At 47.7% G+C, this 16,632-nt stretch overlaps 1 protein-coding gene and 1 long non-coding RNA gene across 2 annotated transcripts; one reads left to right on the forward strand and one right to left on the reverse strand.

Moving 5' to 3' along the window:
* Nucleotides 1–421: 421 nt before the first annotated feature.
* PRSS55 (serine protease 55) lies at nucleotides 422–10,861 on the reverse strand. The gene is made up of 3 exons (XM_014852137.3): nucleotides 10,455–10,861; nucleotides 8,900–9,042; nucleotides 422–3,188 (listed from the first exon to the last, which is right to left on the reverse strand). The coding sequence occupies exons 1-3, from the start codon at nucleotides 10,795–10,797 to the stop codon at nucleotides 2,886–2,888; spliced, it is 789 nt and encodes a 262-aa protein (XP_014707623.3). The 5' UTR covers nucleotides 10,798–10,861; the 3' UTR covers nucleotides 422–2,885.
* On the forward strand, nucleotides 4,768–8,576 carry LOC139044965 (uncharacterized). The gene is made up of 3 exons (XR_011502453.1): nucleotides 4,768–4,862; nucleotides 5,920–6,125; nucleotides 7,866–8,576. It is a non-coding gene; the product is annotated as an uncharacterized lncRNA (long non-coding RNA).
* Nucleotides 10,862–16,632: the final 5,771 nt, after the last annotated feature.

A 16,632-nucleotide genomic window follows, 5' to 3' on the forward strand; every position in this document is an offset into this window, starting at 1 on the left:
AAAAAGACTAGTTTTACAGTGGAGAGACCTGACAAGCGCCGCCTCAGCCAGGTGATCAGAGTCAACATCAACATCATAAATCATGTTGGTGCTATGGACTCTTGACACGATGCAATGAGAATGTGCTTAACCATCTCTGATCTTCCTCCCCAAACCTGCAACTCGAGTCTAATCATGAGACGAGAGCAGACGAATTCCAGGAAAGTGGCATTCCACAATATGCTTGACCAGCACTTCTAAAAACTGTCAAGTTTACCCGAAACAAAGTAAGTCTGAGAACCTTGTCACAGCCAAGATGCACAAAATTTCTATAACAATCCAGGCTTTATTCTTAAGTACTAAATGTTAACATCAGCAGTTATCACCTAGGTCAGATCCCAGACTTTCTCAGTTCACGGGCCCTTAGTGTCTTAGTAATATTTTTCACAGCACTCCTAGGCCAAAAGAAATACTGAATAGTTGGATTTATTAAGTATGTCCATAAGTAAGTTATGTCCAAATAACAGTAGTAGTCCGCTCAATGTCCAACGGATGTTGCCATTTCCCTCGATGCCCAACAGATGTCTGTCTGCTTCCATCACGTCCCTGCAAGTTTGTGGCAGTGCCCTGGGGCACCTCAGTGCGTAGGTCAGGAATTGCCGCTCTAGGTATTAAAACTCCGATGGGACATACATGTGGCACAACTAATCACAAGTCAATTGACTGGATAATGTTTAAACTTAATGGTTTCCAAATCATGATAAAGCATGTCATTTGTTAGTTAAATGAGCAATGACAACATTGCTTCCACCTCATTATCTTAGCAGCCCCCTTCACTGTACTGAAGATATTCCTCACTGTATTAGTCAGGGTTCTCCAGAGAAACAATAGGAAGTATATATATATATATATATGTATATATATATATATACACACACATATATATGTGCAGGGAGAGAGAGAGATTTATTATAAGGAATCGGCTGGTGTGATTACGGAGACTGGCAAGCCCAGATCTGCAGGGTGGGCTGGCAGGCTCAAGACCCAGGAGAGCTGATGGTGATAAAGTCCGAAGCCCAGCAGGTGGAGACCTGGGAGAGACGTTAGTGCAGGTGCAATCCAAAGGCAGTCTGCTAGAGCAATTCCCTCCTGCCTGGGGAGGATGGTCTTTTTGTTCTATGTAGGCCTTCAACTAGTTGGATGAGGCCCACCTACGTTATAGAAGGCATTTATTTAAATGTTAATCTCTTCCAAAAACACCCTCCAAGTAAAATTAACCATCACACTCCCCAGCTATCCTTCACACAGTGGTTCACGTTGCTCACATGTGTTAGAGTTAGGAATGTGCCCATGCTTACACTTACTTTGAGGACAACAACTCATTTTCACCTCTCTCGGGCAACTTTAATTTTTCCTAAGGATCCTCCTTTTTTTAATCATCTTATTTTTAGTCTCTGTCTTGGGAGTCCTCTCTTTTGGAGCATCAGAGTCTGCTCTCTTTCTCTCGTTCCCAGCTTGTTACCGGTTCTCACTTCAGGTATATTCTTGAGCCAAACTGACAATGCTTAGCCCCACCCGGCCCTCACTGGCTCTCTCCCCATGCCTGGAGAGGCACCCTTACTTCTCCCTACAGCTGACCCTCCTTCTTGGTGCCGCCCTTCTTAGGAGCCTTCTGGGTTCTGCCGGCTCGTGGTGATAGCCTCCTCTGCACTCCGCAGGATTCTCAGCTCCCACGCCCTCTAGAACTCGGTCGGAAGGGTTGAGTGTAGCGTGTATCACTGTTTGCCAAGAAGCTCCTTGAGAATGGGCTCCTGCTTTCTGCTGAATCTCCCACAGCACCAGACACTGAGTTCTCAATACCAAGACTGAATGGCTGCCCTGTGCCTCTTTCCTCTGGCTCTGATCTCCATTGGATTCCCTGGGCTTCCACTGAAGACGTGGTGGCAATTCAGGAAATGCAAAGCTTTAAATGGAAATTTGTGGTTTTCCCATGAACTACAGCATGGCTGATACTTTTTCAGAAAGAGATTGTGAGAGACAAAGCTCCCCAGTTCTCCTTTTCCCTGCTCTAGCCCTGCTCCCCCAGCAGTCCTAAAGCAGCAAGCTCTGGACATCATTTCTTCAGAAGCTCCCAAGACCCTTGGATTTGGCTGGCCTGGAGGTCAGCCAGCCAGAATGTCCACCATCAAAGGACCACTCCAGTACCCAGTTCTCTTTTTCTGTTCACAGCACCCTGATTTCTGTGTGCGGCAATACCTACCCTCACTATCAATGCACATAGTTCTCGATGGCTGGCCCTTTGCTGGCTCCTGGAGTGGGCAGGTGACGCGGGCCTAGACTAGAAGAGTACCACTGTTGGCCACAGTGATTGAGTCGGCAACAGGCCGTGGTCACAAGAGTTAGACCACAGAATTTTGCTGGAATTGTCAGGAACAGGACTCTTTCTTCCTCCTGGGGCTACCAAGCTGGTAGAATGCGAACTGGGAAGTACTGGTGGTCATTATGGCCACCACTTGGAAGCCCTTTTTGAGGGTAATGGCTACAAACAAGAAATAGCCCCTGTCAATATCTATTGAGCCCCTATATTCAGCCATGCCTAAAGCCAACCTACCACTCCTGGGATTTTTCTGTCATGCGCATCTATAAGTAATGCTTTTTGGCTTTAGACAGTTTGAGTTCAAGAACTCACCTGCAATGGAAAGAGTCCTGACTAACGCAGGGACCCAAAGCCCAGTCCCCAAACCAGGGTCCCAGCCTGTCTGACTTTCTGGTCCTACTTTCTGTTATCAACCTCAGTTCCTAGTCCTTAGCTCTAATCTGTAGCCAGTCCCTCTGCTGGTGGCACATTCTTACACACCCTCCTTGGTTAAGGAATAGCATCTGTTTTATTATTGGTAGAAAATGGCCTAGAATAGCTTGTAGGACAGAAGGCAGAGCAGGAGCCAGAATCTGGGGCTTCCTGGCTTTGGGAATTCTGAGGCCTGGGAGCTCCTTGGTTTCTCTTTGGGAGGAGATCTCACTTTCTTAGCATCGAAGGGCCTTCCTTCTAACTCAGTTACTTTCTTGACCCAGAAGTTGTAATTTTCTAACAAGGTGTATATTCCTGGAATGTTCTTTCGTCCACAGCTCCTTCCCCAGCTGATGATGCCCACCTGGTACCACGTCCTACCAGATCCTTTGGTGCAGACCAGAGGTCCCCCACTGTCACCCTGTGGGCAGAGAACACAGTTCAGTAGAAAGTCCCATCCTAAACTGTCCATCTGAGGCACAGCTCAGCTCATTAATGGAAGAGGAATCTTTGATCTCCCCTACTCCAGGCTTCCAAAGGAAATCTTGTCATTGCTGACCAATGCCCACCTTTACCCTGGGTCCAGGGGAGGAGGGTGCTGCTGTCAGGGTGGCTCTGGGAGTTGTGGGTTGTAGAGTTGGTGAGCAGTAGATGGGACAGGACTGAAGAGGGGGGAGGAGGAGGAAGGGCTCAGTGAGAAAATAACTCCATCTGAAGCACAGTACGAGAGGAGCTGGCAGATGGATGTTGCACAGGCTAAGAGAAGAGTGGGGACTAGTTTTGTGGGTCTTATCAAATCAGAAGCTCTGGAAAGGTCTGTAAAGGGAAGGAATGAGAATAGGATGCGAGAAGCATTGTTGGGGTTGTGGATATGAATTGGGTCTCCTTTGATGTTCTCCCAGAGGCGTGAGGGAGAATAATGTTCCTTTCTAATTCTTTCGTGTGGGTGTTTGCAAGGGGAAAGTGAGCTAGACTTTTCTGAATTTGTGGTCCCTCCGGGGTGGAATCATGTGGGTCTATGACTCATCTGATTATTTGTCTAGAAAACATGTATGGAGTCCCTATGGTATACCCACATATATATGGCTTCCTTCCATCTATTTTAATACAGGGAAAATGAGTCTTAAGGAGGATAAGTCCTGCTCAGGGTTACCTGGTAGCCAGGCCAGAGTTGGAATCAGGACTTTCTGATGCCAAAGCCCATGTTCTTTCCACCTTGCCTCTCATCAAAGGAGCTGAGTGGCTACAATGTTTTAATCGGTCTTTCTTCAGTGGAGAGACATCTCCTTTCGCATGATGGTAAATAGGCGACTAGAATGAATGGCATCTTATAATGAACTCTAACAGGGGAGGAGGAGGATGAATGTTTCCTGGACATGATGTGTGAGGCACAGCGTTAGCCCATTGACTTTTCTTCTCTTTAATCCTACCACCTCACATCTCTGGGGGGTAGGCATTTTGATCCCCATGTTATAATTAGAAAATGGAAGGTCAGAAGAGATTCGATCACTCTCATTTAACAAATCTTCACTGAGGAAAGACTAATTGTCAGGCATTTGGGATACAAGACCTTATGGTCCAGTGAGGGAGATAAAAATGTAAGCAAATAGGACGAACTGCATTTGATGGGAGAGGAGAAGCACGAAGAAGATCTGGAAGCGGGACAAAGCGGGGAGGATCTGATTCTGTTGTGGGAAGGGTCAGTCAAGAGAGACTTCAAAGCATTGAGTTTGAAGGATAAAGAGGAATTTGACAGGAAGGGTGTATGTGGAGGATCGATTGAGTGGAGTCAGACAGGAGGTAGAGGGGACTAGTTAAGAGGAGGGGAAAATGATGAGGATCTGAACCAGGGCACGAGAAGGTCGGAATGGAGGGAGATGGATTGAAACTGACATGATCTGGTGACTGGTGACATTGCACAGGACGGTGAGGTCTAGTTCCAAGGTTACGGGATGTGGTTAACAGAAATAAAGTGCAGGGGAGATAATGAGTAAATTGTGTTCACGTGGAGTGTAGGTTGACCGTGGAACATATCACCAAGCAGAGGGATATTTGGGGCAGAATTAACAGAGAGATCAGAGCTCAAAGACACCAAGTAAGTGTGGGCCAAAACCAAAATTACCCTTTCCAGTACAAAACATTGCCTCTACCACTTTGTTTTTTGTGGGGATGTGCTTTTCTGTGTTATTTCTGTTTCAAAGTCATCAGGCAAGAACTAAATCAACAGGATTTCCACCCAAACAGCTCCTTCCATAAATGTTGTTTTTATAATTTTCTTCATTTTCTGCAGGCATGAATGTTACAAAAGTTTTATAAATATGTTGCCTGGCTTCTTTGTTATTTCTTTACATAACGGGGGAGAAAAGTCCTTGGGCAAGTAACTTCTCTAAGCCTCAGTTTGTGTGTTATTAAAATGGAGATAATGCCAACTGCTTTCCAAGATCATTGGCAGATGAATTTTTAAAAATCTGGAAATCGCTCGGCTCAGGGTAAATGCTATGTAATAAGTGCTCCAGAAATGTATTAGTATTATTATTTTACCCTTGTGTATTACAAACATTACTTGTATATTTAGGAAACAGAGGTTCCCTTCAGGACTGCTGGGACCCAAGAGGGACACCTGTAAATACAGGTCATTTTCTTAGAAAGAAATCAAGGATTACCTCAAAGGAGGGTGTGGCCTCACTCAGCAAGGACCCGGGACTCATGACAGCCCACGTAAGGGGGACTTTCTTCCAAGGACTAAAGCTGGTAGCCAGGGACCTGACTGGTTAGAAATATACTGACCACAAGAGCCGCCCGTGCTCACCGTGTGAGATAATCACACACACGATCCTCCTGTCCATTTGGGGTCGAAGCAGATGACCTGGCTTCCAGCCTGGCCCCACCACTACCTGGACTTTGGGCAAATCCCTCCCATTCTCAATCCCTGTTTTCTTATCCGTTAAACAAGGAGAGGGAGACCGGCCCAGCCCATCTTCCAGAGCAGCGGAGAGAGTGAAATTACTGAATATGTGTGAAAGAGCTACAAAGCTATTTTACTGCTTTGGATCCATTCCGATAGTGAAGGGAATGATTGATGATTAAAATCACCTTGTTTTCTCATCTGTAAAACAGAGTTTTGATTAAATATTTTTATACATTCTTTTCAGCTCTAAAAGTCTGTGATTCTAAAAGTCAAAGATCCTGTGGAATGAAATAAGACTTCTGCGTACGTATCGTGGGTGCTGTGCTTGAGATAGCGCCCTGGGAAGCAGCCCAGGACAGTGAAAATACTCTCGATGATACCGTCGTGATGGACACGTCAATATACATTTGTCTAAACTCGTGGAATGCATAAGCAAGAATGAAGCCTAAGGTAAACTGTGGGCTTAGGGTGGTTCTGCTGTGTCAACGCGAGTCCATAGATTGTAACAAATGTGCCACTCTGGTGGGGGATGTTGCTAATGGGAGAGGCTATGCATGTGTGGGAACAGGGGGTATATGGGAAATTTCTTCCTTCCTCTCAATTTTGCTGTGAACCTAAAACTGCCATAAAAAACAATAGTAAAGTCTATAAGAACAAGTAGCTCAGGTCTTAATCCAGGTCAGCTTGACAGCCTGGTGACCATACTGCCCAACAGCCAAGCTGGCTGCCAGCTCTCGCCCCCTCCCCTTGCAGACTCTCAGCCTCCTTCGGACCTCTCTCAGATGTCCCTTCTGCTACAGCTGCTTTCCCGACAGAGAGTTGCTGGCTTCCTTGGAAGCTTCATCTATCTGACAGACATTTGTTGATCATGTTTTATGCGCCAAGCACTGGGCGAGGCGCTGGGAATTCACACACGAATAAGACAACATTTCTGCTGGCGCTGAGGAGACAGATAAGAACACAGACAGTGCAAGACATTGTGATGACTCTTGCTCCAGAAGGTTGCTAATCCTTCAAAAAAGTATTGCATTACTAGCTGGGGATATGTGATTTTATATTTTGTTTGACTGTGCCACTTAAAAATTATTTTTTTAAGTTGAACTTTATATGTATATGTATATACATGTGTGTGTATATATATATATATATATATATATATAGTATAACCTTAGTCAGGGGATTACAAAGAAAAAAAGTGCTGGGAGAAGTAAACCAAAAAATCCAACTGTTTTTAATGTTAGCATTTAATTTTAATTTGTTTTTTAAGCATAGCATAATCTTATCACCATTATTTTGAACATGTTTAAATGCTTTCATTATAAAATTATAATTTCCCTTAATTATGTGATTATATGGTTTTTGAAAGTTTGCTAAGTTTATGGGGCTGGCCCCGTGGCTGATGGGTTAAGTCCGTGTGCTCTGCTTTGGCTGCCTGGGGTTGGTCAGTTCGGATCCTGGGCACAGACCTACCATCGCTCATCAAGCCACGCTGAGGCAGTGTCCCACAGACAGGAGCTAGAAGAACCTACAACTATGAACTGGGGGGCTTTGGGGAGGAAAAAAACAGAGGAAGAGTGGCAACAGATGTTAGCTCAAGGCCAATCTTTCTCACTACAAAAAAAAAAGTTTGCTAAGTTTAAAAGCATGATTTTATTTTCAAGGGCAATTATTTTTAAGCTCTAAGGGACTTTCTGCTTAGTTTATATGTTTTTAAGTGATGATAATGTTGTATAACTTCAGAAAAATTTCCTTGACTGGATCACTGTCAGCTTATTGTTAACAATAGAAAGCTTTCTAAACAGAGAGCAAAGCTTTCACTTCCCAATTTTAAAAAAGGCTTAAAATGATAACAGCGCATTTATTTATAGCACTTGAGCAATAGATGATTCGTTTTAGAGGCTTTCATTGAAGGACATTTTGATAGGGGAGGGAGTGAGGCAAAACTCCTAGACTCCAGATGGTGGATCCAGCCATTGAAGCAAAGGGCACAGAAAATGTCATCAAAGACGACGCTGGATTTGCCACAGTTGGCTTTGGCTGTGTGAATATGGGATGATGATGCATCAGAGACTGAAAGGAGAGGGGCAGTGTCGGTGTCTACTCCATCTTAATGTTTTAAGTTGTCCAGAACGTGAAGAAAACACAAGGTTCATGTGACATTGATTTTGTCTCTCTTTCTGGTCCTCACAGTATTCAGTACACTGGGACGCCTGCTAAACCTGGTGCCATTACTGCTGGAGTCCACTCTGTCTTACCTCTGAGCCCCTTCTCCATTCTCCTCTCTCTTGATGCCCCCAGCCCCTATCCTGGTGACTCCCTCTCAAACTCTATCTCGTAGTCTAGCAGGGAAATCTACACCCTCCTGACATTAAATGGTAATACATAATTCTGTAGATAAATACTCTCCTCTTCCATGAGGCAGCCTTTTCACCACTCTACAGAATCTTTAACATCTGCATTTATAGTTTTACACCAATGACCAGATCCACTGCCCAGCCAACGAGTACAACTAAGTGGGCGCATCCAGATGACGCCTCCAATATGAAGAGAGAACCTTTGAGCTGTAAAGATAAATCCCATCATTCACCCTTAGAGTCAGAGAAAGCTAATTTCTGATGGCTTTTTTTTCCTATTTTTTCTAGCAACAATCAAAAAATGTTCTTCTTTCTTAATTTTTGTGTTCATTTTATTAAAGAGAAGATAAGATACCTGACTTTGGTTCAATGAAACCCACATGTATCATTCAATACATTATAGTTGTTTACCCAATTGCCTGCTCAGGAGACTGTGGGCTCCTTTCAGTGAGAAACCATCCTCATTCGTGGTTGCATCCACAGGGCTTAGTCTGCTCAACAAAGGTTGCTAAATTAATTGATTAAAATGACTCTTTGTATAAATCTCAAATCCTCCTTGGCTTTTTGTTTTTTAGTAAGTCCCAGAAATGAAAAAAATCTTGGAGCCCTGTTTGTCTAGTGTGCCTGGAGAAGACTAGAAATATTTAGGCAGGGTTGCGGGATACTGGCTTCCAGGCATGCACTGATATCCCAAGGATCTGACAATGAGTACTCCCCAATCCATGTCCCCATTCCCATGGCCGAGCCCTGATTCCCACACATTTTCCAGAGTCCTATTGCCTATTCCCAGTGGAGAGACGATACCCTTGCTTTGGCAGCCTTGAGGAGATGGGGGCCTTTGGGGTGAGGGAGGGGATATCCCCTAGTTACCTGGCAGGCATCGTAGTTTTCAGTCTTGTATCCGGCACACAGCATATTTCTGGTAAGTTTTGGAAATTCCTTTACACATTCTTCCCAGTGCACGATGATCATTGGTACTTTCATCAGATCAGTAGTCATAGTGTTTTTGTCATCTGGCCCACAGAGAAAGCACATTAGAAAATTCACTGGACAGTAGTCCCAGGCCAATAATGCAACTGACTGTGCCCTAGAGCATCCCGCACGTCCAGGCGTCCCACCAGCCACCCATCCACACCGACCTTCACAGCCTCATGGCCTCTCACTCTCCACTTCCTTCCGGTAATCCCACAAACTTCACTCACTCCACTGCTCCAGGCTCTTCCAAACAATTCCCCACCTCCTTGAACTATTCCTCTCATTCAAAATCATATTCCTACTTCCAAGAAGACTTCCGGCTTGACTCCAACCAGCCCCACAGACCTGACTTCTTGGAATTGGCTATTGATCTTTTCTCAGCATCCTCCTGCCTCTTCAGCATGTTTGCCTGTCACTGCCTTTTATTCTGTGAGTGTGGCCCTTTCCTAGCACAGGGCTGCTGAAAGTGGGTTTGCCTTCCCGGTGGAGAGGGCTTCAGGTCCTCCAGGCAAGGGTAGTTTGGCTGAGAGTTTTTACGGGGGATTTGCCAAGACCCTCTCTGGATGCCAGCTTCCAGGAGTTTGTCTGGACGTCTCTCCGTCCCATTAACTCTGACCACGCAGAAATTTCAAAATTCTTCCCCTTATTGAGTATTTTTAATCATGTGGGCAATTTCTGCCTCCTCCTCACTTCTAACTTTCGAGTGGTGCCTGGAGCTGGAAATCAATGAGACACTAGTCGCCCTCTAGTCACTAAAGCCCTGAAATACCTCCCATCTTCCAGACCCCAGTTCGTAGCAAAGCACCCCTGCGGACCTGGAGTCGTATTCAGGCCTGAGTCAGTGCTGTGCTGCTCCCACCCCTCCTCTGCCTGTTTGCTCTTGGTTTGGCTGAGTTTTCTTTGGGGACAGTCCAGGAGGGCTTTCATAATCCCTTTCTGCCCTGGTACAGTTCCTCCTGTTTTGGCCAAGTAACAACAGGTAACAACAGATTCATTTCCAAGAGTGGCTGGGCAACACTCCAGGACCATGAAGTCGAGGGCAGGGCAGGCATCTTGAATGCCTGTAGGAATCAGGTGGGAAACATCCATGTGTGAATCGAGGGAGGTGTGAGAGGATAAGGAGTAGAGGGGTCCCTGGCAAACTGAAGAGATTATCTTCAACTAAACAAGCAAACAAGACTGCTCTGTGCTGGCTGGATAGGACACAGCCTGGCAGCCGGCATCTCAGCTTGGGGCCTCGAGGACATCCTTCTTTGGCACTGGGCCTCTCTGAGCCTCTGGTGTGCAGGGATTTGCTCCAATGCAAGTTCTTTTCTCCTCCCTCCTTCTCTCAGCCCTCTCTCCTTGTCACCCTGCTCCCCTTGCCTTTAGATTTAGTGACCCATCCTCAGATGCCCATGATGTGGCTCTTCCCGCAGCAATTCTCAGGAGATGCTGAGCAGTCACATACCACTTTGGGTCTGTCCCCATCCTGCCACCCAGCATTCACGCCATGAGGAGAGGTTGGAACTTGTGGGCATGCAGATGGGTTCTTTCAGCTCGCTGAACGTGATGGGCGAGTCCAACAGCAGCAAGGCAATATCGTTGTCCATGTTGATTCTTGTAAAGTTCTTGTGAAGAATTATGCTGGTGACCGCCTTCATTTCCAGGGATTGGCTGTTTAAGCTGTTGGTTCCCAACACAATACTCAGGTCTGTTGGACTGGTGGCACAGAACCAGAGACAGGGAAGTGGGAGGAGAAGGAAAGTCACACAGTCACAGAATTTGCTGTGCCCAAAAACCCTAAATCCCATTCGGTTCTAGGGGACTTTAGGACTTATCCTACTCAGGCTGTTGCTCAGAAGATGTAAGAATTTGAAAAAGGTAGAGAAGGAGGGAGAAACAGCCAATGTGGCAGACCCCAGCCACACTGCTGCTCCAGCAACGTCCCAGAGACATGAGTGCGGTACTCCCGCCTAACCATGCGGAGGCAGAACTTGGCTTCGGGCACTCCAAAGAACCCACAAAAGACAACTTGCCACAGGTGAAACTAGCCCTCAGATAGGTAGGGTATTGTTACATCAACTTGTCTACCAGCAATTTAGAGACCCAGGAACAGAATTTAATCTAGACTTGCCACTGATTAAGCAGAAAGAATCTTTGGTGATAATTCAGGGATTTCCTCCAGGCAGAATGGCCAGGAACTTTCCAATAGCCAATCCTGAAGCAGCCCACGGGAGTAGATGCAGCAAGCTTCCTTGGTTACGCCATGATGCAACTTTCCCCAGGTTTTTGATTAACCCTTTAAAGTCAGTCTTTCAGTGTGTCTTCAGACTTTCTCGAGGTGGTGTAGCGGGTGTGGCAGGAAGCACAAGCACTGAAGCCAGGATTTAAATCCTGATTCTGTCTACTAGGTGTGTACCTTGGGTGAGTCACCCAACCTTAATGGACCTCAGTTTCCTTGTGTATAAAATAGGGTTTTTCATTCTACCTGCCTCAGAGGGTTGTTGTAAGATTGAGTTAAAAAGGGGTTATTCATTCTACCTGCCTCGGGGTTGTTGTATGATTAAATAAATCAATGAAGGTAGTTCCTTAGCAGGTCACTGGCACATGATTAATAATCAGTAAATGCCAGATTTTTCTACCAATCTCCTGGAGTGCAGAGAAAACTCCACAAGGAGCAGGAGAGTGAAGCGTCACATGGCCCAGGAACCCAGACTTCCAGAATGAGGAGAATTTCCTCCTAGAAGGGCATGAATGTCCTTGGAGAGGTGGACGGACCTAGCCCTTTGGTTCCACCAAGCCGTAGACGTTCTCGGAGAGGACACCATGTGACCTCAGGGCAGTCACATTTACTGGCCCTGGGTGACAACAAGGAGGGCACAGCAGAGCACCAGGCTCGAGTTCGCTGGCTCCTCATCCGCAGGGTTGGGGGGGATGGGTGGTAGTCATTCACGCCTGACTCAGGGCTGACCAGTGCTAGGATTGCCCTCATCAATCAGCTCTAGCTGAGCGTGGGGAGCCCCGGGAGTGGACACTGTCAGAAGCAACAGGGACAGGCTCTTGATACTTACATCAGCTCCTCAGAAGATAAGCAGTGAGCTGCAGTGAGAATCCACCACTCGTTGATGATCGTGCCACCACAGAAATGGGTATTTCTTGCCTGAATACTCACCAGCCATGGAAACTCACCCACCTGAGCCTCCGTCCCCTCTATGATTCTGGAATACTGAGCTCCTCGCTCAAAACTGGGTCTTTCGCCACATTCTGGTGGAATGGAAGAGAAAGAAGGGGAAAAGATGCAACACTTAGTCACTATCCATAGGAGGCTGATAAGAAGCCATCATTATACCCATTCTAGAGATGAGGAAACTGAGGCTGGCCCAGTGAAGCACCCTTAGGAACACAAGCAAGGCAAAAGATATGTTATTCTTTTTGCATAGAGCCTGGGATGTGGGTCAGAAGGGTTGGCTTTGTCCGCGCTCCAGCATTGTGATCTCAAGCAAGTCACTTCACTGAGCTTGTTTCTGCTCATCCAAGAGAAATCAGAGGAAAATACTGGTCCAGAGCCAATCCCGGAGTGGTAGTCCAAATGATGCTCCTGCAAAAGATGTCCGTGGCCTACAAGACCACACCCTGGAACTTGTGCATGTTACAAGGGAAAGGGGACTTTGGAGAAGAAATTAAGGTTGCTAATCAGCTGACCTTAAAATGGGGAGATTATCCTCGATAATCGGAGTGGGCCCAATGTAATCATAAGGGTCCTTAACAGTGGTAGAAGGGGGCAGAAGAAGAGAGAAAGGCACCGAGATGCAAAGCTGCTGGCTTTGAAGATGGAGGAAGGGGCCACAAGCCAAGGAATCTGGATGACCTCTAGAAGCTGGAAAAGGAAAGGCAAAAGGATCTCCCCCAGAGCCACCGATAGGGATGCAGTCTTGCTGACAGCTTGATCTCAGCCCAGTGAGACCCGAGCTGGATTTCTATCCCACAGAGCTGTAAGATGAGAGATTTGTGTTGCTTGTGGCTCTAAGTTATGGCTGTCACAGCAGCTGCAGGAAACCAACACATGTGGGAAACCAGAAGGGAGGCACAGAAAGGGCTTGACCTACTGGAAGCTCTGAGCTGTTCTACGTTAGAACATTTTCTACCAGGCAGAGCAGTGCCCTTTCCTGGGAGGCCGAGAGCAAAGGCTGCAGCTGCCTGTGCCGAGAGGAGAAATCGCCTTCTGGACGGAGTCCTGGTCCAGCTCCTTGGCCCCCGGAGGAGGAGATGCTCCATAATATCTGCTGACTTGAACGTCCGTCTTGTGTTCTGGAACAAGGAATGGGTCTGACTCTAAAGAGCCTAAGACCCCCTCTTGTCTCTTCCTTGCTGCTACTTTTCCAACTATCTCTCAACAGGGGTTTTAGGGTTTTTGTAGCGTGGGCTGGAGTGACCCAGTGGTGGTCATTTTTGGTTTAAAAGAAAAAACTAGACGGGTTGGCCCAGTGGCACAGTGGTTAAGTTCGTGCATTCCGCTTCAGTGGCCCAGGGCTCACTGGTTTGGATCCCAGGCATGAACCTACGCACTGCTCATCAAGCCATGCTGAGGCAGGCGTCCCACATATAAAGTAGACGAAGAAGGGCACGGATGACAGCTCAGGGCCAATCTTCCTCAAAAAAAAAAAACCCACTGGAGTGAAAATTTAGCAATATGCATCAAGAGCCTTCACCTGTCAGTAGTATGAACGGCTCTTTTCAGGACTTTTGGATCTGCACTTCCTCTTTTATTCACCAAACACACATATAGTGCTATGTGTCAGGTACCATTACAAGCAGTTTGTGAAGACAAATTCACTTAATTTTCAGAGGTAGTGTTATGAGGAGGTAGTATTATTATCATCCTCATTTTATAGTTGGGACAGCTGAGGTGCAGAGAGGTTAAGTAATTTGCCCAACGTCATACAGCTGGTCATGGCCAGACCAAGACTGATCTGGCTTCAGGGGTGATGCTCTTACCACTACTCAGTGCTGCCCTCCGTCTGGAATATTCTCTCAGGTTGTTGCACGGCTCACCCCCTTGCTTTGTTCAGGCCTCTGTTCAAGATTCACTTCTTCAGAGAGGTCTTCACAGCCCCCGCCGTCCTGGTCACTCTACCTCCTTATGCTCTCTACCTGCATGGTATTTCTTCACCACTTCGTGGTCACGTGGAGTCGCACAGTGTTCCTCCCTTTCTGCCTGACTCTGACATCAGAGTGTAAGCTCCATCTGGGGAAGGAGACGTGTCTGTCTTGTTGACACTGGGTCCCAGGCCTGGAGCCTCGGCATCACACCTGGCACGGAGGAGACGCTCAACAACGAAGAGCGGTGCTCTGATTCAGTGCTTCCACCCGTGGGAAGTCCGGAATGCAGCGAGTACTTTGTCTAAAGATGGTCACTGCAGGGGTCTTTATACCAGTAGCCAATGGGAGACAACTTCAATATTGATTAAGTAAAGTAAGGCACATATATTCAGCCATAAAAATTACGTTTATGGGGAGCTTTCCATGATGTGAGCCAAATGCTTATAACATAAGGTTGAGGGGGAGAGTCAGGATAAAAAATCCCATAAAAATTGTGATTTCAATGATGTTAAAAAGTTGGACTTATGAGTGTGGGAGGAAATTCTCAAAATACTAAGAGTGATTATGAGCCTGAAGCCTGGTCGAGTAACCCATGACTGTTATGGGTGCCAATTGTGTGGACTCTCTGAGATGCAGAATACGGCATTTGCCACGAGCAAGGCTTGGGATCCCACAGTCTGAATCCTGGCTTACTCACCATATGATTTGGGGAAAACCACTTCTCCCTCCTTATCCTCCCATTCTTTCTTCCTGAAATGGACATAAGCTAATACTACCCTATAAAACAGATTTACAGATTAAATGAGATAATGGGTGTTGAAGTGCTACACACTGCTTGGCACAGAGTAAATCTGCAAGTCACTTTAGCTGTCAGAGTTCCTCATATCATCTTGCACCAAAGGCCCCATGGGGCCGGCCTCCAGGCCTCAGGCTCCATTTCCTTTGTCCTGAGAACAACCCACATCACCAACATGGACTCCTGTGGACTTGTAGGTAAATGCTAGAGTGCAAAGGCCCTGAGCAGGACGCAGGCAATGTCATCAGATGGGTGAGGAATGATCTGAGGCTTCAGGGGCAATCGGACACGCTGGCGAATGGGCAAGTACTGATGATTCTTTCCCAGCACCACGCACCGCCCGCCTTTCACACGCAGTGCGGCCAACCCCATGCCCGAGGAGCAGGCCAGAGAACAGGCTGTGCTCTTTTCACGTGGCAGTGTACAAGGAGGGAAATGTGTGCACTGGAGTCAGAGGGGACAAATCCAGGCTCTACTATTTCCCTGCTGTGTGACTCAGACAAATCTTCAACCGTAAGGCTGAGTTCTTCACCGGTGTGTAGGGCTGAGAGCGGAGTGCCCACGTCGCGATATGAGCATTAAACCTGGGAAAGGACTTGACCCATAACAGCTGCTAAGTAACCCAGCACCCTTCCGACCTCAGCCACCCCCTTGGAGAGAGAACCACCACCAGGGAGCTGTGGGGAGCTGCTGCTGAGAAGGGAAGGCCCGGCGCCCCCCTTCCCACTCTGAACCGAGGACTGATGCTCAGCTCATGGGGGCACGTGCCGCTGGGTACTCCCTTATTCATTCAGGGATAAAGTCTCGGATTTCAAAACTGAAACTGAAGGTCAGACAGGTTGGATGTTGGGCTGGGGAAGAGAGGAGAAGAAAGGGACGTGGTTTTGAAGCAGGGCATGTGGGAAGACATGAAGCTACTGCTCGGCACTCTTGGGAGCCGGCCTCTCTGCGGCCAGTTAGCTGAGCCGTGAGCTCGCTCACCAGCTCTCTCCCCTTGGCCCTCGTGCTCACCACTGACTGGGTGAAAGGGACGTGAGCAGAGCTGTTGTCACGCCCAGCCCCGCCGGGGAGAGCTGCTCTGGCCACCGGGAGAGGAGTCCACATACCGCCACGTGCACCCTTGGCTTGGGACGTGAGCAGCAAAACTGAGAACAGGAGCATGACCCTTGGCTTTGTTGTTGGCCTAGGAGGTGACGGAGTTCAAGGCCGAGGGGAATGACGCTGGCAGAGCCTCCACTCTCAGAGCCAGGCCCGGCCAGCGATGTCACAATGGGCTGTGGGTGGAGAACCCAGACTGAGGTCATGCAGCCTTCCCTTCTCGCTGCTTTGATTCTCAGACGGCTGCACCGAGGGACATCATCCTTGAAGCCCTCCGTCAGACCTTCCCTTCTCGCCGACCTGGGCACGACCTGCCCCTCACTGAGTCCCAGGTGGGCACCTGGCTTCTGGCACCTGTCACATCCAGCCTTCTTCCAGGCTCAAATACCTTGTCTTCCACAGAGCCTGTCATGTCAGGGGTCCTCTGTGAATGCGTGCATCAGGCCTGAGTGAGGGGCTGCTGGGCTGGGCCCTTGAGAGTACGGAGGAGCTGCAGGGGCCCTCTCCCAGCACGGACGCCCTGCGCAGGACAGCTGCCCTCGTGGTTCTCTACTCAGGCCTCTGACCTGGGGCCGCCGGATTGACTTCACAAGCTGGGTTCAGAGGCCCTGGACCCCCCTCATGCCCAGCCCAGCAGGTGACAGTCCCTGCT

The sequence above is a fragment of the Equus asinus genome, chromosome 3, assembly GCF_041296235.1.
Source record: "Equus asinus isolate D_3611 breed Donkey chromosome 3, EquAss-T2T_v2, whole genome shotgun sequence".
Classification (NCBI taxonomy): domain Eukaryota; kingdom Metazoa; phylum Chordata; class Mammalia; order Perissodactyla; family Equidae; genus Equus; species Equus asinus.